The sequence below is a fragment of the Erythranthe guttata genome, chromosome 8, assembly GCF_056151865.1.
Source record: "Erythranthe guttata isolate IM_541 chromosome 8, IM_541, whole genome shotgun sequence".
NCBI lineage: Eukaryota > Viridiplantae > Streptophyta > Magnoliopsida > Lamiales > Phrymaceae > Erythranthe > Erythranthe guttata.
The window spans coordinates 3765105-3789255 of record NC_142540.1 but is presented as its reverse complement, the minus strand read 5'-3'; the positions used below and the strand labels follow the sequence as shown (position 1 = coordinate 3789255).

Below are 24151 nucleotides of genomic sequence, written 5' to 3'. Positions count from 1 at the left end.
TTCCTTCTTCCTGCTTCTTCTTTATTGTTCTTCTAGTTCTTTTTCTACATCTTCCTTCCTTTTCTTATTCTTCTTCTTTTTCTTCTTCTCCTTCTTTCTCTTTTTCTTCTTTCTCTTTCTTCTTCTCATTCTCTTTCTTCTTCTCATTCTCTTTCTTTCTGCTTCTTCCTTTTTCTCATTCTCCTCATGCTTCTTCTTCTTTCTCCTCATCCTTCTTCCTGTTGCTTCCTCCTCCTTCTCTTCCTCCTTCTCCATGTTGCTTCCTCCTCCTCCTCCTCCCCCTCCTTATTCTTCTAAATAAATATGAGAGCAATTCCAATGGTACAACATTGAAATAGATCGTTAAATATTTATTTGAATCTCATTTTATATTTTGATACTCATATAATCCAACTGCGAGCATTAAATGGATCGTCAAATTTTAAATATAAGTATAAATATATTTAAAATTGACCCATAAAAATTCATGATAGGTTTTTTGGGTAGTTAATGTTTTGATTCCTTTTTTTTCCAAGATGCACTTTTACATCTTCAGAAGTTGAATATCAAAATAGTTACCTATTTAATTCCACCATTGAAGATGAAAATTTAAGTTTTGTAGTATTATAATAGAAGTTATACCATTTAATTCTCCTATAGATTCCTCCATTAGAGTTGCTACGAAGAAAGAAGAGTAAAAGCAATACTAACTATTAAACAACTTAAAGAAAAAGGGCATGATGAATTATTAAAATACATGATAATAAAGAAATTCTAATAAAGACAAAACTTATAAACGTATTATGGCATATACAAAACCCATACACATGACAACGAAAATGTAAACAACCAACTAATTGCGAGGCATATAGTCTGTCAATAAAATAGCACAAATACACCATAATGCAAAATAATAAGTTCGCATAATTACATGAGCCTAACATGAATGTTTGTGATGTACAACATGTTGCCAAACATTTGGTGTATGATGTGAGATGATGATGGTTTCTTCTCTTCTTTACTGAATTTTTCTCGTTTAATGTCCTAGAATTGCTGAGTAGCTTCAAATAATGGTCTAGAGAAAACAAAAAAATGCATTAATCTTAAAATAGGGATGCAACATCTCGAACGAATTAAAATATAGCAACAAAGTCTTGTAAGTTATAAAACTTAAATATTATAAATAAATTATAGCAAAAATAAAAGCTTTGGACTAACAGAAGCACATAATAAATATTGTCTGACATAATTTTTTTTCTTCTACCGAATTGCGTGAGTAGTTCGCTCCAACCACGAATTATTGTTGACACGAACAGGCGTGCTGCAAAAGAAATTTACAATACGTCAAACACAAATGCAAAAATAAATAAATAAACGGCATAACACAATTATTATATAAACGAAGAAGAAGACGAACAAAATTTTAAATGAGAAAGAAGAAGCAGCTTGGCAAAAAGAATGTGATTTTTTGTGGAGTTCTCATGAGTTTAAATAGAAAAATGAAATTGGTAGGGGTTGAGATCATGGTGTGATAACTTCTACCATGATGAATTAGTGGGGGGTTTAGTGGGTGGTTAGAATGGAGAAGAAAAATAAAAAAAATATAAATATAAATAATTAGAAATACTTACGGTATATTTAAATATAGGAGTTAGTGTTCATATTATAAATTAATTAATGGTTAAATTTGATATTTATTAATTTACAAAATTAACCCTAGATTTAGGTCTAGGTTTTAGTTCAAAATATCTTCGTTTTATATATAAGATCTCATCTCTATCTATATTTACACCTAATTTTTACTCTAATTTTTTTTTTTTATTAGTTGCTTCATTAGCATCATTAAATGAAGTTATGATATGACAATTAAGATGTTTGAAATAGCCTTTTGTTGCACTAAATTTTCAAGTATTTTAAATTGGACTTTTGTGCGATTTGATACGATAAATGCGTTAATATATTGTTTAATTGACTGTGTAGGAGAAGAAAGAAAGTTCGAGATTGTAGAAGGCAAGGAGATGAAATGACACAAAAAATAAACAAGAAACACGGACAAAATTCCGCGGCAAGTTCTAGAACGAGTCTTTGTACGAAAAATTAGGAGAGAATTTGGAGCAAGTATCGTAGATTGATCATGCATGTTAGAATTATAATTAATGGTGAAGATTGTTTATAATTAATTTAGTATTCCGAGTCAATAGATTAATCCATTATCATTCCTCAATAGTCAATCAGAAAAAAAAATTTAATAGTCTATGAAAAAGTATAGGAAATGAAATCAAGCAATTAAACAACATTATAACAGTGTAGGACAACCCTCCCATAATCTGGGATTATTCTTTCTTCCCAAATAAATTAGAATAGTCACATAATTTATAATTAAACTATTAATAATTCCCAATATACATCTTAAGACAAGACGACGACACAAAAAACCAACCTCAAACATAAGCAAACAAGATCTTGAAGTAAATTATAACATACAATGCCAAAGAGAAGACAGCAAATATATGCTGCCAAAACAGCAACGCCGAAGCCTCGCTAACCGCGTACCCCCTCAGCCTAGCGACCGCCCCCAACAGAATCGCACTCGGCGTGGTGTACTGCAAAAGAAGCACGAACCGGTACATCTGGTCACCCTGTATCAAGAATCCGAATTTATCCGCCAAACAAACAACCCCTAATCCGAACAACGGCAGCACCAAAAGCCTCGCCACAATCACACCGATCGTGGTTCTCATTCCGAGTCTCGATTCGTTCGGCCCCTCTGCAAGCATTCCTCCAAGAACAAGCATGACCGAAGGCACCATAGCTCCCGCCAAAATCTCCAAGCTGTCGGTTATAAACAAGAGTGGCGCATCGTCGCCGTAAACCATTGATTTTATTGGAGGAACCATACCTACAAAGAAAGCCAATAGTGTAGCGAACATTGGCGGTTGGAGAATGTGAAGAATCGGAGTTTTTTCCGCCACGATTCTTATTCTCCTCACCATTCTTGGCTCCGCCAAACACCTAATCGATTTCGGGCTGCTCGGGTTATTGTGATCCGGCGCACCTCCTTCTTCTAATGAATCTGGATCGGGAATGGATACGTTAGATGCGGTAGCAAAAACCCTAGCGATCAACGGTGTTTTGCAATGCTCGGTTTCTCTATCTTCCATTCCGGGCCACTCCGCTTCGACTAGGAGGGGTCTACTTAGGTCGTTCGTAGGGACTTGTTCGGTAATTTCGGTGCCATCTTCGACTACATCGTAGTACTCCATCGGAGGCTCCATCATGTGGTAAACGAGGGTGTAAACAAGAAGCACCGCCACACATTGGCCGAAGGAAACATAAGCCGTACCGGTCGCGTGGCAATTCGGGCCGAACGGGTTTTCCGAGTTGTGGCAAATGGAACCAACTATGGCGAGGGGGAGGTTTCCGGTATTTCCGAATGCAGTCATGATGATCGTGAACCGGACGTACTCGGGCGGGGTCCGGCAGATTTTGGCGACTACGAACCCTAGCAGGCAACCGATGGCGGTGCTGAGAAGGACGTTGACCGGTATGAACCACCACCGGACGAAATTATCGAGGGTTATGGTTTCTCCGAGGTGGATGAATATCATGCAGGGTAAGAATAGGGCGAATACGAGCTTGCTTAGAAGCTTGAAAGTGGCGCTGGGTACAAGTTGGGTTTTCGGGTGGGCGAGGATTAAACCGACCAGAGTGAGGGAGATGAGTTTCAGTAATGGCAGAACGGAGAGGATTAGTTCTTCACTTGTGGAACGCACGTTGTTGTTTTGGTTTTGGTTTTGGATAATCAGCGACTCCATTGGAGGAAATTGCGGAAACCCTAATTAAAGATTGGAGCTTTAGACCGTGTTTTTTTTTTTTTGGGGGGTTTCTACGATTCAGATACTAAGGAGTTTGATTGAATGTTTGAATACGTGAAACTGATGGGATAAAAAGGGGGAATTTAGAGGTGTAGGGGAATCAATTGCAGGTGAAATTGAAACAGAGTACAGAAAAAAAGTTTAAATTTATGAGCAGAGCAGAAATTGCAGAGATGAAAAATCGGAGAAGAAAGAGAATTGCAGGGTTGATTGGAGCTGTAATTTTGTTGATAATACAGCGAACAAATTGAAGACGGTGCGTTAATTATATGTATAGATAGATATATATATATAGAGAGGGAGAGAGAGTAGAGAGAGAGTAGAGAGAGAAAGTTACTTACAATAGGAATTGGGAAGTTGGCACAGAGTTCAGATTGGAGAAGGAGAAGGAGGAAGAGAGAGAGAGAGAGAATGATGAATTGATATGCCAATTAGAATCTTGGGCAAATTACGGCCACCCCTGAGCTATGATTAAATTACGAAAAACCTCCTTCTGTTTGGGTAATTACAGCCACCCCTCAACTATGTATTTATCTTATGAAAAGACCCCTCAATAGGTAAATTTAGGGATGTTAATTCGGTAAAATCGAACCAAAATTTCAGTATGCCAACATTTCATACCGTTTACCGAACCAAATATACGATTTGGTTCGATAAATAACCGAATTACATAAATTTTACGTAAAAATATTTAAAAGGAAGGGGTGGTTGTAATTACCCAAACAAAAGAGGTTTTTTCGTAATTTAAACATATCTCAGGGGTGGCCGTAATTTGCCCTAGAATCTTTTCGACCACCTAACACTACAGTCCAATATTTCTGTTTTGTTTATTTATGTATTTATTATTTATTAATTGATGAAAGTAAATAAAAAGCAGAGTTTGATACCGACACGGCATCTCTCTCTCTCTCTTGAGGCTTCAATTATTAAATAAAATTTTCAAGATTCACTCTCAATATTTATTTTTTTATTTTTTAAATAATGTATATTTCGATCACTGGTGTTTTATAGGAAAAAATATTTATTTTCTTATCATTTTGAATAATATTTTTACATCTGAAATAAAATAGAATCAACCATGTATCGATTTGTATTGTATAATGTAGTACTTTATATTATATTATTTATAGTAAAAATACACTAAATAAGTCAAATTTGTATATCTAAACGTACAAATCAGTCATTACTTTGAAGAAAAAATTGATAAAAACTAAAAAGTCTATCACATATAGAATTAATTAATTACCCTTTTTTTTTCCTTAGATAATTAATACATTATAATCTTCTTTTGTATACAAGGTGAGATAATTAATACATTATAATCTTCTTTTGTATACTTACTCTTTATATATTTTATACATCAATCAATATATTATATATACATCCCCGATTTCACATCTGGTCTAACAATTTATTATGTTACAAGGTGAGATAATTAATACAAATGATGAATATAAGTACTCATATATCATACTTTAAGCACATACTTTAAGCACACATAACATAGCCCCTAAAATATATATATATATATATATATATGACCCTAAAAATCAATATCAATACACACATGACAACCAGCTAACAATCCTCTAGCAACCTTTAGTGCATTAACCATCACCACGGAACTCGAAAAAGGAACGCTCATAGCTAACAACACGAGCGCGCCCAAAGCCAAACTCGGTCTCGTATTCATCAAATACGACTGCAACAACTCCATCGAGTCGCAAACGCCCTCATGGTAGTGCGTAAAGATTTTCTTCTCCCACTCGTTCCAATCCGAAGAGGGGGCCGCCGCCCCTTCCTTATTGTTATTATTATTGCTCTCCAACATCTTCATTTTCTTGATCCTCATCTTCAAGACAATCATATTGCTTTCATCAATAATGGATTTTCTCTCATGATCACTTTCTTGATCGCCTTGCTTTGCTTTGACAAAGTTGAACCCATTATTGATTAATCTTCTTTTGTGGTAATAATTAGAGGGATTAATTTTGTAAGAGAATAATCTAGGGTTATTAGATGGGAAGAAAGTAGTTGCAATATCCATGATAACTATATATAATTTTAATTTAACAAGTGGGAAATAATCAAGAAATGAAAGGGTTTTGTGGTATATATATAGAGATGCAAGAAAAAAATGTACGTGGCTTAATATGGTAGAGTGGGAATGGGAATACAATTGCTTTAATAGGTTTTTTTTTTTTCTTGAATTTATGGAGTTGCTTTGAAGGAACTTTTTGCATATTATTTTTTTACCCAAAAAGGGGGGGAAAAGGAGGGATGATGAAACCTTAAGGTGCATCAAGGAATTTATTTAATTGCGTGAGGAACTCTAATTCACTATCCATGGTTTCTTATCCAAATGCTATATATTTTAAGTGGTTATTTATATGCTACACACGGTGAATGTTACATCAGGTTGATTTTGTCGTTAATCTATACACACTGATGAGGGTGGGTGTGTCTGTGTGTATATCCATGGTAAAGATCTACTCGGTGTATTTCACTTGGTGTACGTAACATATTATAGAGACTATTTTAAGTGGTGTAATTTTTTCAATTTTACCCCTAATTATCTTTGGTAAATATTTTGGTATAATATATATATATGAACGAAACACATATCCATGAATCAAACGGTGAAAACTGATTTATGAGATGGTACACTCGGTGAAATACAATGGGTGATTTTGCACCATAACTGTATGTATACATAGGTGCGTATCATTATGTGTAGACCAATGGTTCAAATCATCTGTTATATATATTTCATCAGATGTAGCATCTACAAGACCGTGAAAACTGAAAAGGGGCTTATATCTATTAATGTTTGTTTGTTTTTTTCCTTTTCCTTTTTTAGAATGGCATGGGAGGTCCAAAAGAAGGTCGTCATCCCAACTAATAATGTGGTTGAACACTTGAAGCAACAAACAAAACTCATTACACATTCGATATGCATTAATTAATTAATTAATTAAATGATTAATTAGGCATGTTACTAATTTTACAAGTTTGATTTGCCTTCTCAAGCTTTATTTCAAGTTAATATTTAAAAGTGGGTTTTTTTTTTTTTAATTGATATTAATTAGCTATAAATTTCATTTTATTTTTTGCTTACTAACATAGATAAATTGTCTTGTGCGTGGAGTAAAAGGAGAGGCATGGACCCTTACCAAAGAAAGTCGAATCGTGGAGACTTAAAATTTGGCCGATATAATTGAGAGTAATGGTGCGATAGCTACCGTAAGCTGCGTACTTTCTAATTCGAAAGAGAATATAAAGCATGATATTATGGTTTAACCAGTTTGCTCGATGTTTTATATGACAACTTTTATCGAGTTATGTTCCACCACGTACATTGATTCGTATACACTATATGTATATATGTTTGATTGTATGGTTGTTTGTAAATTATAAGTAAAAAGGATATCGATTGTATTTCATCAAGTGTAGGTCGTGTATCATATACTAGACCGTATTGGTTCATACTTTAAATAGAATAAAACAACATAATTCCTTCAAAAAAAATGAACAAGACAACATAATAAATAAAGAAATACAACTATACATAAAAAAATAGTCGACTAGTTACTACTTTACTAGTCGACTAAAGGTGGACTGGATTTTTCGATAGAGAAAATACAATAACTAGTCGACTATGATTAGCCAACTCTTCTCGAATCATTTAGTCGACCATTTATCGGACGAGGTTGATAATAACTACTTATTCCTCTACCAAATTAAATATATTTTCCATTTTGCCCCTTTCTTCTTCTTTCACCTATATATTTTTACAAATTTATAAACCATCCACCACTAAACTAATTAAAATATTTATAAAAAACCCCCACCATTTTCATTGGAATCTTTACCGCAAAATCTCACTCTCTCCACCTTAAGTGAATAATACTTTCATCCGAGAAAAACATTTTTGAAGGTCAAAAAGAGTATGAATTCACTTTTTTTGAGAAATAAATTAAGAGTGCTTGTATGGAAGGTTCTGAACTTCCTGCAGATTTGGCGAATGTGGCTTAATATAATTTCGTTTCCTAAAAAAATTATATAATTTGTATGTTATCTGATATAAAAGTTTAAATATCTTGTAATAAAATTTTCATTGCAAAAAATTAAAAAAATGATAAAAAATAAAATAAAATAAAATAGAAATAACTTAAACACATCATGGTTAGGGGTGCAAGTTGGAACGGATTTTCCAATTTCCGCCGGTTCCGATCCGAAAAGTTCCGATTTTGGAACAACTTTTTTCGTTCCGACTTCCGAAATTCCGATTTCCGAAATTTTCCGATTTTTTTGGATTGGAATTGGAATTATCTAAAATAAATTTGGAATTTCCGATTTCCGATCCGATTTAATTCCGAAATTAATTCCGAAAAATTCCGATTTTTTTCCGTAAAATACACCTATAAATAGTATATATTATATAATACTTATTTTCCGAAAAATACACGTATAAGTTTTGTTTTAGGATTTTGACATAATGAATTGTTGTTAGAAGTTTTATTGGATATTATGCGGTGTTTATTTTTATTTTTATTTTTGAACTGAAATTTAGTAGTTATTAGTTTTACTTTTATCGACGTGGATGCTCTTATTTTCGAAAAAGTATGAACATTTTAGAAAATTTCGGCTAAGTTTTGAAATTTTAAAACTTATGTGATTTCCGATTTTTTTCCGAAATTCCGAAATTTCCGGGCCTTTTGGAATTGGAATGAATTTTTAGATTCCGAAAATTTCGGAATTGGAATTGGAATTGATTTTGTACTTCCGAATTTTTTTGGAAATTTTCCGAAAAGGCTAATTCCGATCCGATCCATCCGACTTTCACCCCTAATCATGGTTAAACAAATATAAGAAAGGGTGGTGAGAATTATAAATTTAAGGGATATTTATGCCATTTTATATACTTTGATGATGAATTAAGATACCTTAGAGGTGTAAATAACACCTTTTTTTACAATTGATAAGATTTAGTTCAAACAAAAATATGAAATATATTCCGCATCATTAAGTGGAAAAAAACTAACATGCATACCAAATACAAATATCTACAATTTTTTGGTCCATCAATCCTTGTCGGGCCAAGGGAGGGGGCCTTGGGGGCGAGGGATTTCGCCTTTGGTGCAAGGTCCAATTTTTTGGTGAGAATTTCCCATCTTAATTACAAGTTACAAAAGTAATTGAAAAAGGATAAATTACAAAAAAAACCTTGAACTTAGATTAAATTACAAAAACCACCTCCACCTATTCGTAATTACCAAAAAATCTTTAAGGTTTGTTTCCGCCTTACACCAACCCCTTACATTGTGACTCTTCGCGGATTTATTTTTTATTTTAGAGAATAAACTTTGCCCAATTTCATATATTTTCTTTTATTTCTCACCTATTTTACAGAAGGTATAATAAACTGTATACATTTTCTGTTAAAAAACTCGATCTACAGTTAATCAAAGGGAGATTTTGGTTATTCGGATAGGTGGGGTACGTGTTTTTCGTTATTTAGCCTAAGTTCAGGGGAGTTTCGTATTTACCCTTAAAAAAATGAAAATCACCAATCACCATATGTTCTCTATATGTTGTGGTGCAATTTGTAAGGTTCCCACAACATCCGGGGCCTCTAAACTATTTATAGAAAGAACAAGGCTGTCTTAATAAGCAAATATAGAAAATTTAGAGGGGGTAAAATGCAATTAACTACTCACTAAGATGGTGACTGGTGAGTTTTATCCAATTTCGTTTATGGTTTTATTCCTATTCTTCAGCAGATGCAGAATACCAAAATGGCTAGGTTTTCTGTGGGCGGAGACGAAGACGAAAATGAAGAGGAGAGACCCAACGATCGGCGCTCGTCCAAAAAGCCCCGAATCGCCGATCCGGTTTCCGATTCCGGCAAACCCCCCAACGCCGCCGCTGCGTCCACCCCCAATTCCGGCGACCGCGCCAAGGCCTCCACCTCATCTGCTCCTCCGCTTCCGCCAGAGGATCCAATTGAAGAAGAAGAAGAATTTGAAGAGGAAAGCGAGGAGGAGGAATCGGATCATCCGCCGTCGGATTCCCCGGCAGCTTCAGAAGAGGAATCAGATGCAGATGACTGCGAGGTACAAGCCACTGAAGCACGAGTTGACTCGGAGGGGGACACTGGGTCAATCACCGTAACCATAACGGATAAAGACGCCCTGGATTGCCCCATTTGTTTTGACCCCCTCTGCGCCCCCATCTATCAGGTGCCCTCATTTTTTTTCCTGTTTGTTTTCATTATTTCTCATTCTTTAACAAGTGAATTTCCTGTTTGAATTCATCGATGATTGTTCGATTAAGTGAACTGTAAAAAAAACAAATTTGATGGTGAGTTTAGAAACAGTTTTAATCTCTGTTTATCCGCTGTTGTTTGGTTACTTAACTCTATAAGTAGTTATCGATATTGAGGTTTCATCAGGATTTATTGCAGTTGTGATAAGAAATTAGTTTAATTTAAGTAGGTACTATTTTCTATAATGATTTTTTAGAGTAAGGGATGGTCTCAATTTCGAAGATTTCTGAAATTTATCCGTTTAATATCATGTTGTGAAAGTAAAGTTTGATTCTTTGAATCTTCTAACCTCTTTTTCACTAGTGTTTTTCTAAAGCTTTTGGATCTTCGAGTTTCGTGTAAGTTCAGGTAAGAATTTATTTGAAGGTCGACCATTGAAGTGTCGTAAAAATCCACTCTTGGTGAATTTTGTAACAATATATCGTGGAATTTTTTTCTGTTCAAGAGAACATATACATTCATGAACTTGAGCTATATACATATACATGCAATGCCGAACTATCTCTGCTTGATCTTAATACGTATCCATCTCACGTTTTTAATGCAGTGTGAGAATGGACATATAGCATGCGAATCATGCTGCAACTCAATGCACAAGAAATGTGCAAGTTGCCAATGGCCAATCGGGTACAACCGCTGCAGGGCAATCGAGAGGGTTGTAGAGTCAGTGCTCATCAGATGTCGAAATATGCTGCACGGGTGCCCAGCCACATTAAACTACAGCAAGAAACTCGATCACGAGAGGACATGCGTTTATGCTCCTTGTTCATGCCCTCACATTCGCTGCGACTATGTAGGCATGTCTAAGAGCTTGTACGCGCACTTTGCTACACGCCATCCACTAGCCGCCACAAATTTCTGTTTCGACACCGTCTTTACCGTAGAGTTTTATGATAGTAACACAAAGCATGTTTTTCTTCGAGAAAGGAGCAGGGATATACTTTTTATCGTTAATCGTTGTGTTTTGGCCGGTGGGAGTTCTGTCAATGTTGTTCGTGTTGCACCAAGTTCAGCAAAGAGGGAATTCTCGTACAGCCTTACAGCAACTTCAGCTTACGAGGCGGATAGCTCAATCAAACTCAAAACACGCGTAGAATCCATGCCAATATTCAGGCCTGGGGAGCCTGCAACAGCATATCTTCTAGTTCCTAGTGATTTTATGCGGACAAACGGAAAACTCGTGTTGGAAGTTATGATACGGAAGGTACCTTTCCTTGCTAGTTGACATTTCCATTTGTCCCGCTCTTCAAGATTCCTAAGAAAAAATTCTAATTTTGTCGGGGCTTCTCTTGTGTGTAGTTAGTGTAAATGGTGTAGTGTAATCGATGTATATTTATGTTTTGACATCATTTGTCTTCTCAATTTGTAGTAAACCTAAGTGAAAACCTCTGTTTGAATTCGTTGAAATCCCGTATAACTTATTTGGTTCTTTCGGTGTATACGGGCTATCGGAATTGTGATTCTGTCAGGTTACTTTACTTAAGCTGAAGATGGATTTCTTCGATTTATGTCTTGATTCTTGAACTCTGTTTTATTTCTAATATCTTTTCGACGTGCTATATTTTCTTCGTGGCTTTGTTTCGACGAGCTATAATATTAATTAAACAAGTGTTGGAAAAACAAAAAAGAGCTTAACTAAAGCCATGATTTCATGCATGTTTTAGCTGAAATGAAGTCCAATTCAAGATTTGAAAAACAATTTAAAAAAAACTCAGAAATACAATATGGTGATTAAGAATAGAGAGTCATAGTAGAATGATGGAAGAAGAATCAATTATGAATAAATAATTGAAAAAAAGCACTGAAGGAAAATGAAAGCAAACACTAAAGCACTTTTCACAACAGTACAATGATAAACATATCAAATTAAAAAAAAAAAAAAAAATTGATAAACATATCAGCATTAATTTAATCATCAAATCCAAAAGCATTTTTACCCACTAATCATGATTTCAGGGCACATTAGCAGCACACTTTTCTTGGCAATATTATTAATTAAGTAATTTGCTTTTTCTGTTCAATATTAAAATATCTCAATACATATATATAGTTTTTTTGCTAAATTACAGCCACCCCTGAGGTAAGGTCAAATTACGGAAAAACCCCTTTCAACCACCTCTCAACTATGAATCTTCTTGCACTTCCAACCTTACGGTATTAAATTTAGTGGAATCTTCTACACTATGTGGTGCATGAGAAACTGCAGTTCTGCACAAAACAAGTACAAACTAGAGAACATTCCACGAAATCTAGAAGATTATGTTGAATTTGACACCATAAGGTTTGACGTGTAAAAAGATTCATAGTTGAGGAAGGTAGTTGTAATTAACCAAATATGAGGGGTTTTTTCATAATTTGACCTTACCTCAGGGAGTTGGTCGTAATTTACCCTATATTTTTTTAAATTTAGACAAACAGCTTGTTAACACTCATAGCATAGTCCCACCATCTTCTCAAACTTGTATAAGTATCAAGAATCCTCTTTCTTTTCTTTTCTGCCTAAGAGGAAACAAAGAAAAAAGAAAAAAGAAAATGGGAGCTCTTGACTATTTCTCAAACTTTTGCACTGTCACCAGCACAAGGGGCAAAAGGAAACCAATGCAGGTACTCTCTCTCTCTCTCTCTCTCTCTCTCTCTCTCTCTCTCTCTCTCTCTCTCTCTCTCTCTCTCTCTCTCTCTCTCTCTCTCTCTCTCTCTCTCTCTCTCTCTCTCTCTCTCTCTCTCTCTCTCTCTCTACTGTTTTGCGTATGTTGATATTCTTTGGGGTTTCGGTATTTCTTGTTACAGACGGTTGAGATCAAAGTAAAAATGGACTGTGATGGATGTGAGAGAAGAGTCAAGAATGCTTGCAAAAACATGAAAGGTACATATATCTATATATAAGTTTATAACTACATGAGATATATATACATACATACATATATATATGTATATATTTGATTGATATAATTTACAGGGGTGAGAAGTGTGGATGTAAACAGAAAGCAACACAGAGTGACGGTGAGTGGATTTGTGGATCCAAACAAGGTGCTAAAGAGAGTGAAGAACACTGGGAAAACAAGAGCTGAATTCTGGCCTTATATACCTTACAACCTCGTACAGTATCCATACGCTTCTCAAGCATACGACAAACGGGCCCCGTCCGGCTTCGTTAGAAACGTCGCTCAGGCGAATTTCCCGTTAATGCCGAATGCAGCCGAGGAAGAGAGAATCACTCACCTATTCAGTGATGATAACCCTAATGCCTGCTCTATTATGTGATTTTTTTATTTATTTAATCTCATATTAAACTTTTATGTTTAATTACTATTTTATATTATATATTATATTGTACACTTGTTTAATTAATTTCATGTTGTGGAATGAGTTGGTTTTTTTCTCAGGATTTTTTCATAATCTGATGAAAATTCCAGGACAACTATTTTTGGTGTTGTTGCCTGCTTCTTCAGATTACTTTTTTACTTTTTTTTTTTTTTTTTTTTTTTTTTTTTTTTTTTTTTAATTTCATGTACTTCTGTGTTTTGTGACATCTGTTAATTAAATTGTCAATGTTTGGTCAATTTTTGGGGTTTATTGTTGGAATATTCAGAAAGTTTGCTCCACTAAAACATTTGAATTCGGAAAGACTATTGATTCGAAGGACCAAACAGAGAATTATAAGAAATATAGATAAGTGAAGAGTAGAAAACAATCATTGTGTTATTTTGAGTAATTAAAAAAATCTTTAGGTTTTTAATATTAGCAAATATTCCCCCAAAACTTATTTTCTTAGCACACAGATCCCATAATGATGAATTCTCAGGGGATAGTTTGCTAAAATAATTCAATCAATTTGTTTAGCTTTCCAAAAATAATTTCCACACAATCTCAAAAGTTTGTCTCTCCTCCAGACATGATTTTATTGCTACAGTAAAAAAAATCACTACTGCTGTAAAAATTAAAAAGGAATTCTTCACTAAAACAAATAAAGATCACTCTATTTTTCAAAATTCTTCTTATAAAATACATTTAATTTTCAACATTATTTCCTGAAATTAGGGCATTGATCCCAATGTAGTGTAGTTAGCAGTTACACTGATTTGGATGCCACTTCTTTGTCCTAATTCAAATACACCACTCATAGCCACTAGCTAGGTTTGCAATTCAAAATAAACATATCAAAGGTTAGCATTTAATTAATTAATTAATAATCTCACTTATAAATAAACTATAAATTAATTCTCTGTCAAAAGTGTGCTAAATCCTACATCATTATAGGGATTAAAGAAATATAAAAAAGGTAACGTAGACGCGTTGCAGTTTTCAAAAAAGATTATGTCATCAATTCTCTCATGGCACGGGTTTTGAAGATGCTACATCAGATGAAATACATCGGCTGATTTTACATAATTAATCGACACATTATAACACAAACTCATGTGTGTGTACTTAATCTATGAGATTCTACACCCGGTGAAAAGCACCGGGTGATTTTAAACAGTAGATCTATACAATCAACCACACACCAAGTACATATACATATGGGTGCGTCTTATCTATGGTTTAAAAATCACCCAGTGTATTTCATCGAGGGCAACATCTACTAAACCATGTCTACTTAGTGCGTAGTTATTTGTATAGATCTATAGTACAGAATCAACATATATAAAGCTCCAAGAAACTTATATATATATATATATATATATATATATATATATATATATATATATATATATATTGCATTAATACATATTGTTTTGTGTGTTATTTTGCATTATGATTATTGCAAAATCAACATTCATTGTTGCTAATATAGTTTGCATACACACAACACCACAAGTATGTGTTTGGACACTATTTTAGACTTAGATCGAAGTTCAAGTTATATACAATTATTTGCTCCTACAATCATTTTTTTTCCATTGTGGCAAACCAAAAAAAGAAGAAAAAAATGCACTAGGAAAATGGATTTAGTATCATATCCTAGGAAGTATTCAACCATGCTGGGAAAAAAATCAAAACCATTTCTCATTTCTACACTCGAACGAATTCATGGCAACATGCAAATAAACAAGCAAACAACGTTGTACGCGCATAAAAAGGAAGGTTCTTGTAGATCGACTTACAAACAAGTCAACGCTTCTGCGCCTTTCTTCGCCTCGATTCTGCTTTCTGCCATTTCTTCCTCGAAACCACCTTGCTCTTTGGTTTCAACTTCAACTCAGGCGAGAACTTATAATTTGGATCTCTCATTCGAGCCTGAATATCCTTAAAAAACTGCATGTTCAATTTCTTGGGCCCACCTTGCCTAAGCTCCTCGTACTCCGGACCAGAAATAATATTCTCAAACGCTCCGACAAGAATATCCAAATCACTCATAACCTCCCAAACGTTAGTGTACCGCCCATCGGGCCCTTTTTGCAGTTTCTTCAAAGCGTTCTCCACAGCAAGCTTTCGAGCCAGCTTACCAGGTGATAATTCCTCAGGGTCATCTTCGTCTTTTAGTGCTTGCGTGAGTGTTCGATATTTAGGTTTTTCGTCAAACTCGAACAACTCATCAATGTACTGATCGCTTTTCTCGTTCGGAAAGGGCTCGGTGGGCACATCATCTTCGTCATCTCCTTCATCGCCTGTCCAAAGGGTCTTTTCGTCATCGCTGCCCGACCATACACTGCGTAATTCGTCGCTGTCATCAGCGTCGATGCCATCGTTTGCTCGTTTCTTGGCCTTGTTTATGTCTCTCTTGAGCTGGCTGTGATTGTCCCTTTCGCTGTCACTGTCGTTTTCGCTGCCGGTCCAGAGATGGTCTTCTTCGTCTTCCATTTGCTTGGCCCACTCTTTTCGGAATTCTTTCGGGTTTGGGACTTTGCCTCCGAAAAGATCGTAGCTTGGGGGCCTGCTTCGGGCGTATTTGCGAGAAGCTGAAATGGGAGAAAAAAGCATTGAAGTATTCTGTGAGTAATTAAAACAAACAGGTGGTGTGCATACGTTGATTGTTGGGAAAAGATACATCACCTTGGGATAAAGGGTGAGAGTGGGCAAGAAATTGTGGATATCTGAACGTGTGATCGGAAAAACATAGCAATCTGTGGGCAGGAACGCCGCCGTGGAGTTGGGTTTTTGCGACGCGGAGAAGAGAGGGCAGGCGGGAAGACAGCCTCCAGGCCATTTTTGTTTCTCCCTATGCGCAGGTCAAAGTTGATTTCCGTGTTTAAATAGTTCAAATCTGTAATTAGCTTTTAGGGAAGAATGGAATACCATTAAAAGAAGGGCAAATTGCACAACACCCCCTAACAATTTCTATTTTTTGCACTTTACCCCCTAAAAAAAGTGAATGTCCCCCTTCAAAATGTTATTCTTGTTGTACAATGCCCCCATATCAAAATTTCGATGGATTATTCATCGTAATTGAGTATTTTTGCTGCACGTAGCCCTTTTATATGTTTTTTTTTGTTGCGCGTTACCCCTTAAAAATATTATCTTTTTGCACTATGTCCCTTCAAAATGTTTTTTTTGCTGCACAATGCCCACAAAAAAATGGCTAATGGGGCAAAGTGCAACCAAAATAATATTTTTAAGGGGGAGTTTTTGAACTTTAAGGGGGAAAGTGCGAAAATAAGAATTTTGTAGGGGGTGAAGTGCATTTTGTTCTTAAAAGAAGGTTAGTGTGTTGGAACAAATGCACTTTGCCCCCTAGAAAATTTCCATTTTCGCACTTTTCCCCCTTTAAAATTTTGTTCTAATTGCAGTTTGCACGAAATAACAATTTCCGGCATATTCTTCACTGGAATTGCCATTTAACCGTCCTCTTAAATGGCATTTGAGTCATGAAAATAATTTTACGCATAGAGTAACTCTTCTTTCGAGTTTCGGTCTCTTTAAATAAGAGTGCTCCAGTTTTTATGTATCTTATTCTCTCTCCCCGAAGCTTTTTGGTTTTTCTCTCTTTAATTCTCTTTCACCGATTCCCCATGGTGAAAGATGGAAGCTCCAAGAACACAAGGTTCATGTTAACCTTTCACTACCCACCGGACAAAGATATCCGTTAAAAAATCTAAGGCAACGAAGCACGTATTAATAACACTATAAAATTCCCAATGTTATTAATACGTGCGTCGTTGCCTTAAGTACACAAAGCCCACCAATAAGTTCCAACTTGTACATTGGGTAACAGAAAAGGCTCCATATATTTAAATACGAGGGCAAAAAAAATGAATGAGAAATTCAGGACACGTATTCTTCAATGTAATAATGTATATAACAGCTCTATTGAATGAATTTCGATGGCTCAGAAACAAAATGATTTTAGTTGTATATATCGGCCTTGTATTTGATTTCAGGGTTTCGGATATCATCTTGACTTTGAATCAAACGAATCTCCAAACTGCTCGACCGGCAATCGTGTCCAGCACTTGTATAGTCATTTATTGTCCTAACGAGAAGTGCCTGTGACAAACACAAAATGATTTTTTTGACTGAGCATAGGAAATATATCGTGAAATAATCAGCTATTAAGCAAATGGAAAGGATCTCGATAAAGAAAAATAACGAGTGGTATGTATACGGCATACCAACAAAAAGCAACAGAAATACCTGCAAGCTTGATACAGACAACTCTGCTGCTTTGCCAAGGTTGTCGGGATATTTCTGTATTTAAAAATAAAAAAACTAAAGAATAAGAAATTGTGCATGACGACATGTAGAAGATTGATTAAGGAGTCGATTTAAGGTTTGCCAAGCATTATTACATTGCTCCATCCAAGCAGAAGTGCAGTCATAAGATCCCCTGTTCCCTGCAAATTGAAAATGCATTATAAAAATTTAAAAATAAATAAATCTCATAACAATGTACAATCTTAGGAGGAGGCGAAGTTCAGACAATGACATACCGTAAAATATGCGGGAATTTTGGGGATTGAAATCCGGAACTGCACTGGAGGTTGACCCTGTCATAGTCAAATTTATTCAAATAAGAATGTGAATATATATAATGAATTTAACGAGAAAGATTCATGAAGAATAGCTCACAACTAGGAGTTAGTTAAAATACATAAAATAAATTACCGAGCACAAAAAACGTAATACTCCACACGAGTTAATTTTTTTAGAGAGTTGTGAATTTCAATACCTTCTCTTTCTGATGGCTGCCAAGTAGAAGAAGATTGCCATCTATATTTATGCTCGTTATAACAACCTGAAATACAATACGTAAATAGTAAATCGTGAACATTTTATATAGAATATTAACCTAATGGAAACAAGATTAAAACTTATTTTGAAGATTTAAAGCACGAGACAAACTTTTGATGGTCCGGCAGAATGAAGAGTGTTGCAAGCTTCTCTCCCATCTTGCTCGGATACAATCCTGACAAATTCCCACCAAAAACTCGTAAGAACCAACTTTTTTTATGTACTGAGTTCGATAAGATCAATAACATGTGATCATAAAGATATGTTAGATCAGATTTACGAGTTGTTATAGATAGAGGAATACCTGAGACCCGTCAACAATTCAGCCTCGAATTGATTTGGAGTCAACATAGAAGCAACAGGTACAACCTATTCAGAAGGGGCAATTACCAATTTTACTGAAATATGAATCTGACGACGGACGAGCAGTTATATAAAATATTAAAATTTGTAAATTAAACTTCAATACAGAAAGCCATCTGTTTGTTCAATTAACTAAGCTCAGCAGTTGAACAAAAAACCCGACTTGAACTAAATATCGGTTGTCTTAGCGAAAGAAAAAATTCGACTTCCAAATAGAAAAAAAATACCTTCTCACGGTATACAGATACCAATTCCTGAGGGACATAGAGTTTTCCTTCATCGCCCAACACTGGATCACAAACTGACAAGAAAGGTTCGGTTAAAAACTATCGCAATAGAGTAAGTTCTCACTTTCAAACAAATTAGGAACGGTAATTTCTGAGCAAAGTTATTAGTCTAAATGACAACATAATCAGATCTTATTAGTATACTTACCATATGTAAGTTCAGGGTTGATAGATCTAAGCTTCGCGACAACTTTAAGAACAGTGTTCAAGAAGGAGACTGAACCAATATAACCTACAATGCACGATGAATTGTGTCACAAGAAAGTCCAAGGTTCAAAAATAAATAAGCATGCATGATTAATATAATAACGATGAAATGAAAAAAGTCAAAAATATTTGATATTATCAAGATTATAATTTCCGTGTCAAAAAACCAGCTTGCTGTTTTAACCTGGCAAATTACGTCCAACTCCCTGAGTTAAGATCAAATTACAAAAAAAAAACCTCTTGTTTGGGTAATTACAACAACCCCCTCAACTATGTATCGTCTTACGAAAAAACCCCTCCTTCAATAGGTAAGTTTGACACCGTAAGGATGGATGTGTAAAACAATACATAGTTGAGGCGGTGGTTGTAATTACCCAAACAAGAGGATTTTTTTCGTAATTTGATCTGACCTTAGGGGGTGACTGTAGTTTGCCCTAACTAAAAAAACAATCATCCTTCGACTTTGAAGGATCGTTGAATTGTTTATAACTGCATAATCAATTAATCATAATTCCTTTCAGTAGAGCACTAAACTATCAAACTTTGGGATACCTGTAAGTAGATGCGTATAGTACAATAAGTTATTCGCTTCGAGGCCCTCAATCAACTCCCAAAGTTGATCTCCGTTCAAAACCTGGCCCTTGAAAGTAGGATACCCTGCACAAGTCTTGGTTTAGTTAGGCCTAAAAAATTGCGCTAAATGGCACGAGTGATGAATTTACAGATGACCTAGCACCAAATTTCAGGCCTAATACAGTTTGAACGAAGTGGTACAAGCAGCTTGCCTGTGTGGTTTGAGAACTGTACTGAGTTAATTGGGTCGACATCGTACCCGAGTAATTGTAGAGGAAACACAGCCGATTTGTTGCCCACGTATCCCTAGTGTTAAACATAAAACTTAGAGCTCATTCAACCGGGAGTTCCCCTCCTCATAATCATAATGAAACAGAGACAAAGATGAGCTTAAAATTATGTAAACACGAGCACATGCATTACGGTCTGCATACAATTTTCAGTAGTTCTAGAAACATCCATGAAAATCGATAATTTGGAATTTCACAAAAAATAAATAAACACTTGTAATAGAAAGCAAGTGATAGGCCCTCAGCATTCAGCAAACACAATACCATCAGAAGTAAAATAAGAAAACCTAAAACTGAAATTGCACCTGCACAGTGTGAGACTGAATACTCAGAACCCGACCAGTCTCCGACGGCAGGGCTAAAGCCAGAATGGGCGGCGGCGCCATAACACACTTCTGTATCCCCCTCCTTGCCCTAAGATTTTCCATTGAATCACAGCACTTAACGCAAACAAATAAGTAACACATTACAGAAGACGAGGAGAGAGAGAAAACCTACCTGAAAATGGAGAAACTTTGACTGAGTTTTGATTGAATCCTGCTCCCGATGAATTCAGATTTCAGCATAAAATAGTTCGGTGTAATCCGATTAAATTATTCGATGAATAATTTGCCAGGATTTCGACAAATTCCTGCAACAATCAATTAAATAAAAGATTCACTGAATCCGGAAATGGATTTAGCGATTACGTGGTTGGCTGGGTGCTCCAATGGCGAGAGCAATAAGGAAAATTTAATTCACTGATACAGTGACGATGTAATTCAGCTTTAGGTTTTGCGCCATTGCTCCAGCAAGTGAGAAAGTGCAGAAGATTACAAAATTACACGTAGCTCTCTAAACTTGGATGTAATTGCCCTTACTAAATTTTGGAAATTATATATACTCCACCTTTCTCTTGGGGTTTAATATCAGTTAATGCCATTGATTTATTGAAATTACATTTGTTACCCTCAACTATATGTTGGAAATTACATATACTCCTCCTTTCTCATGAGGGTTAATATTAGGGATGGCAACGGGTCGGTTCTGGGCCGGGTTTGCCTAAACCCAAGACCCGACCCACGAAAAATATATAAACCCAAGACCCGCCCCAACCTGCTTTAACTTAGACCCAGACCCGCCCCAACCCAGACCCTAAGTAAACGGTTCTGACCCGCCAGACCCGCTAGACCCATTAACATACAAAAAGTTTAATATTTTTTAACTTTCATAACATTTTGCTTGTATATTTTTACGAAATAATCTCAACACTAAAATACAATACTTAAAAAAATCTCTACAAGTGATATAACATGAACAATAAAATTACAATTAATTATATTTAACTTTGATAATAAGTAAAATTCAAAATGCAAGACATGTAACGATAAATATTACTCACGAGAAATGAGATTCGAAAAATAAAACATTGAAAATAGGTAAATGAGAATATATAGACAAAATGGAAATTGATAGTTTGATTAATGAAATCCAATATATATATATATATATATATATATATATATATATATATATATATATACGGGTCGGTTCTGGGTCGGTTCCGATAAGACCCGTAACCCGACCCAGAACCATCCGGTTCTAGAAACTTAAACCCATTACCCGACCCAGAACCATTTAGCTGACCCAGACCCGCCCCAAACGGGTCGGTTCCGGGTCCAAGACCCGCCAAACCCGTACCCATTGCCATCCCTAGTTAATATCTGTCCATTGATTTATTAAAATTACATTTGTTACCCTCGACTAAATTTTGGAAATTACATATACTCCTCTCTCTCTTGAGGGTTAATATCAGTTAATGCCATTGATTTATTAAAATTACATTTGTTACCCTCTACTAAATTTTAGAAATTACATATACTCCTCTTTCTCTTGAGGGTTTAAGATTACACTTGTTACCCTCTGCTAAATTTTGGAAATTACATATACTACTCCTTTCTCTTGAGGGTTAATATTAGTTAACACCACTGATTTTGGACGAATTGCTTGACGAGATGATCTCCGTACGTCCCGAGATCATTGTAAGTCTCAACGAAGTGTGCCACTGTTGCTTGGGGTTGCCTTTGCCGTCAAATTGTTGAAACTTTGGAGGTATATAGCCCATTGACATCTTTAGATCATCAATCCTTTGTGTGTATGGCTTGACATAGGGTGATGATCATTTCGAGCTTCCTTCCAACTTGTCTTTGATAGTTCTGATCAGCGTCATCACTTGATCTACATGAATCAGCCATTCGGGAGAAACTTGAAGTTCTTGAGCTGGAGCCTTATCGTTTTCAAATGGCTGTTGTTTTGTGGATGTCTCGACTTCGTCTTGAGCCTCTATCTGATTCTCCACAGCTTTACTAGCATCGACTTTGTCTATCATGTTGATCAACTTGGCAATTTGAGAATCTCGTTGTTGAACATGCTTTGCGAGTCCCTCAATGGCCTTTGTTAAACTTGCAATTTGCTCTTCCATGGTTGTAGCGTTTGTTGTCATGACGGATGCCACCTCAGAGTAGCTTGATGTTGAACGAGGCGTGGGCTGTAGAATCTCTCGTTTTGAACCTTTCACGTCTGTGCTTGTGTTGGCAAGAGGTGGTAAGCCTTTCTGAACAGTTTGGGAGCGTCGAGCTAGTCTTGGAGGATGCTTGCAGCTTCTTAGCCATACTCCTTGTAACTAAACCCACACATGATGAATCCGAAGTAGCAGTCTTCATTGCAAACGTAGAGCAGTCACTGCAACACTTTGAGGATCTTCGAGAGAGAGAAGAGATAAGAGGTAGAGATGTCCCACCGGGCGTGCCAAAATTTGTAGCAACAAATTCTTATCTGCGTTGCATGTTACAAACTCTAATTTAATTCTCTGATTCTTCTCTCAAGATTTATATGAGAATGACTTTGAATTTCGGAGTCGGGTCGGGTTTTGACTTGAAGATCTTGGAGTTGGATTTTGACTTGAAGATCTTGGAGTTCTTGATGGATTTGGCCCTTCAATCTTCCTTCGATCTTGATTTGAAGAACGCTCGATCTTGATTTGTTGAAGAACGCCCTCGATTTGGTGAAAAATGCCTTCAATTGATGAACGCTCGATCTTGATTTGTTGAAGAACGCCCTCGATTTGGTGAAAAACACCTTCAATTTGATGATAGACTTCAATATTGTAGAGAGAACTTTCTCTACGATTTTTTCTCCTTTTTTTTGATTTGTGTTTTGAATTGTGTAGGGAGGGTCTCTATTTATAGTGGTAGAATAAATGTCCTACATAAAGTCTCCTTGATGACGTGGCGCGATTTGATTGGCTTTCATTAAATTGATATTTATGTCTTATAACTTGAAAGAGAAGAAATAATCCTATTGGCTAATAATTAATTGATGTTTATTTATATACTTGTCTTGCAAGATAAACCATAAATTAAATTAGACACAATTTAATTGACTAATTTAATTTACCAATTTATTAATTTTAGCCGTCTACAGCTGGCGCCGTTGACTATGTTTCTCGTTGTCTTGATTTTTTTGTTATTTTATTATTTAATTTTTTGTTTTATTTATTTTTTAATAATTATTTAAACTAGGAAATGTGTCGTTTTTGTAATTTTAGAGCTTAGATCAAACAGTGTTAAGGTCAAATGTCTAACAACTAACACGATGGCCACATTGAGATAATTTTTCAAGTACATGGGGGCTAATTGATTCAATCAATAGTAGAATGTGCTAAAGTGATACCGAGCCAAAGTATTAGAGGTGTTAATATATATTATATCATATATATGATATCATATATATTATATCCATTATTATGAGATTTGATTAGATATGTTAATATTCTATATCCATAATTTAGGGATTTGATTTGATTAGGTTTCCTTGTATAACTTGTTATTTTGTGTATATATACCCTCACCTCTATTGAGAAGAATACACATTATTTTCATCTCAATTCTTTTCGTAACATGGCATCAGAGCCAACTTCAAACCAAATTAAAAATTTGGTTCTTCTGTCGTAACATCCACAACCAGCGTTGTGTTCATATTCTGTCACCACAGTCGCCCTATCGTGAACATCGACGGAGTGGTCCTAGAGTTATTTCAAAA

The 24151-nt window shown here is 35.5% G+C and overlaps 5 protein-coding genes across 5 annotated transcripts; 2 read left to right on the top strand and 3 right to left on the bottom strand.

Moving 5' to 3' along the window:
• Positions 1 to 2286: 2286 nt before the first annotated feature.
• On the bottom strand, positions 2287 to 4246 carry LOC105973987 (protein PIN-LIKES 2). Its single transcript, XM_012999034.2, has 2 exons — positions 4196 to 4246; positions 2287 to 4070 (listed from the first exon to the last, which is right to left on the bottom strand). The coding sequence occupies exon 2, from the start codon at positions 3792 to 3794 to the stop codon at positions 2421 to 2423; it is 1374 nt and encodes a 457-aa protein (XP_012854488.2). The 5' UTR covers positions 3795 to 4070; positions 4196 to 4246; the 3' UTR covers positions 2287 to 2420.
• Positions 4247 to 9503: 5257 nt separating this feature from the next.
• Positions 9504 to 11690, top strand: LOC105973978 (putative E3 ubiquitin-protein ligase SINA-like 6). Its single transcript, XM_012999024.2, has 2 exons — positions 9504 to 10096; positions 10730 to 11690. The coding sequence occupies exons 1-2, from the start codon at positions 9638 to 9640 to the stop codon at positions 11405 to 11407; spliced, it is 1137 nt and encodes a 378-aa protein (XP_012854478.2). The 5' UTR covers positions 9504 to 9637; the 3' UTR covers positions 11408 to 11690.
• A 922-nt stretch (positions 11691 to 12612) lies between these two features.
• LOC105975957 (heavy metal-associated isoprenylated plant protein 20) lies at positions 12613 to 13672 on the top strand. The gene is made up of 3 exons (XM_013001223.2): positions 12613 to 12786; positions 12970 to 13045; positions 13139 to 13672. The coding sequence occupies exons 1-3, from the start codon at positions 12715 to 12717 to the stop codon at positions 13441 to 13443; spliced, it is 453 nt and encodes a 150-aa protein (XP_012856677.1). The 5' UTR covers positions 12613 to 12714; the 3' UTR covers positions 13444 to 13672.
• A 1331-nt stretch (positions 13673 to 15003) lies between these two features.
• On the bottom strand, positions 15004 to 16397 carry LOC105973969 (glutamyl-tRNA (Gln) amidotransferase subunit C). Its single transcript, XM_012999017.2, has 2 exons — positions 16177 to 16397; positions 15004 to 16082 (listed from the first exon to the last, which is right to left on the bottom strand). Exons 1-2 carry the CDS (start codon positions 16328 to 16330, stop codon positions 15295 to 15297), a joined length of 942 nt encoding a protein of 313 aa, XP_012854471.2. The 5' UTR covers positions 16331 to 16397; the 3' UTR covers positions 15004 to 15294.
• Positions 16398 to 17329: 932 nt separating this feature from the next.
• LOC105975203 (pyridoxal kinase) lies at positions 17330 to 20927 on the bottom strand. The gene is made up of 13 exons (XM_088821692.1): positions 20570 to 20927; positions 20377 to 20485; positions 19994 to 20087; positions 19761 to 19865; positions 19150 to 19233; positions 18942 to 19015; positions 18656 to 18720; positions 18463 to 18526; positions 18290 to 18355; positions 18051 to 18107; positions 17910 to 17954; positions 17755 to 17808; positions 17330 to 17607 (listed from the first exon to the last, which is right to left on the bottom strand). Exons 1-13 carry the CDS (start codon positions 20635 to 20637, stop codon positions 17467 to 17469), a joined length of 1026 nt encoding a protein of 341 aa, XP_088677818.1. The 5' UTR covers positions 20638 to 20927; the 3' UTR covers positions 17330 to 17466.
• Between the last annotated feature and the right edge of the window lie 3224 nt (positions 20928 to 24151).

What these genes read in the sequence shown, in the direction of transcription:
- LOC105973987 (XM_012999034.2), bottom strand. Translation starts at nt 3,794, where the DNA reads ATGGAGTCGCTGATTATCCAAAACCAAAACCAAAACAACAACGTGCGT.
- LOC105973978 (XM_012999024.2), top strand. Translation starts at nt 9,638, where the DNA reads ATGCAGAATACCAAAATGGCTAGGTTTTCTGTGGGCGGAGACGAAGAC. An exon ending in TCTGCGCCCCCATCTATCAG is followed by an intron (nt 10,097 to 10,729) that starts GTGCCCTCATTT and finishes TTTTTAATGCAG; the next exon opens with TGTGAGAATGGACATATAGC.
- LOC105975957 (XM_013001223.2), top strand. Translation starts at nt 12,715, where the DNA reads ATGGGAGCTCTTGACTATTTCTCAAACTTTTGCACTGTCACCAGCACA. An exon ending in GCAAAAGGAAACCAATGCAG is followed by an intron (nt 12,787 to 12,969) that starts GTACTCTCTCTC and finishes TTCTTGTTACAG; the next exon opens with ACGGTTGAGATCAAAGTAAA. An exon ending in TGCTTGCAAAAACATGAAAG is followed by an intron (nt 13,046 to 13,138) that starts GTACATATATCT and finishes TATAATTTACAG; the next exon opens with GGGTGAGAAGTGTGGATGTA.
- LOC105973969 (XM_012999017.2), bottom strand. Translation starts at nt 16,330, where the DNA reads ATGGCCTGGAGGCTGTCTTCCCGCCTGCCCTCTCTTCTCCGCGTCGCA. An exon ending in CTCTCACCCTTTATCCCAAG is followed by an intron (nt 16,083 to 16,176) that starts GTGATGTATCTT and finishes CTCCCATTTCAG; the next exon opens with CTTCTCGCAAATACGCCCGA.
- LOC105975203 (XM_088821692.1), bottom strand. Translation starts at nt 20,637, where the DNA reads ATGCTGAAATCTGAATTCATCGGGAGCAGGATTCAATCAAAACTCAGT. An exon ending in ACAGTTCTCAAACCACACAG is followed by an intron (nt 19,866 to 19,993) that starts GCAAGCTGCTTG and finishes AGACTTGTGCAG; the next exon opens with GGTATCCTACTTTCAAGGGC. An exon ending in TTCTGCTTGGATGGAGCAAT is followed by an intron (nt 17,809 to 17,909) that starts GTAATAATGCTT and finishes TTTTAAATACAG; the next exon opens with AAATATCCCGACAACCTTGG.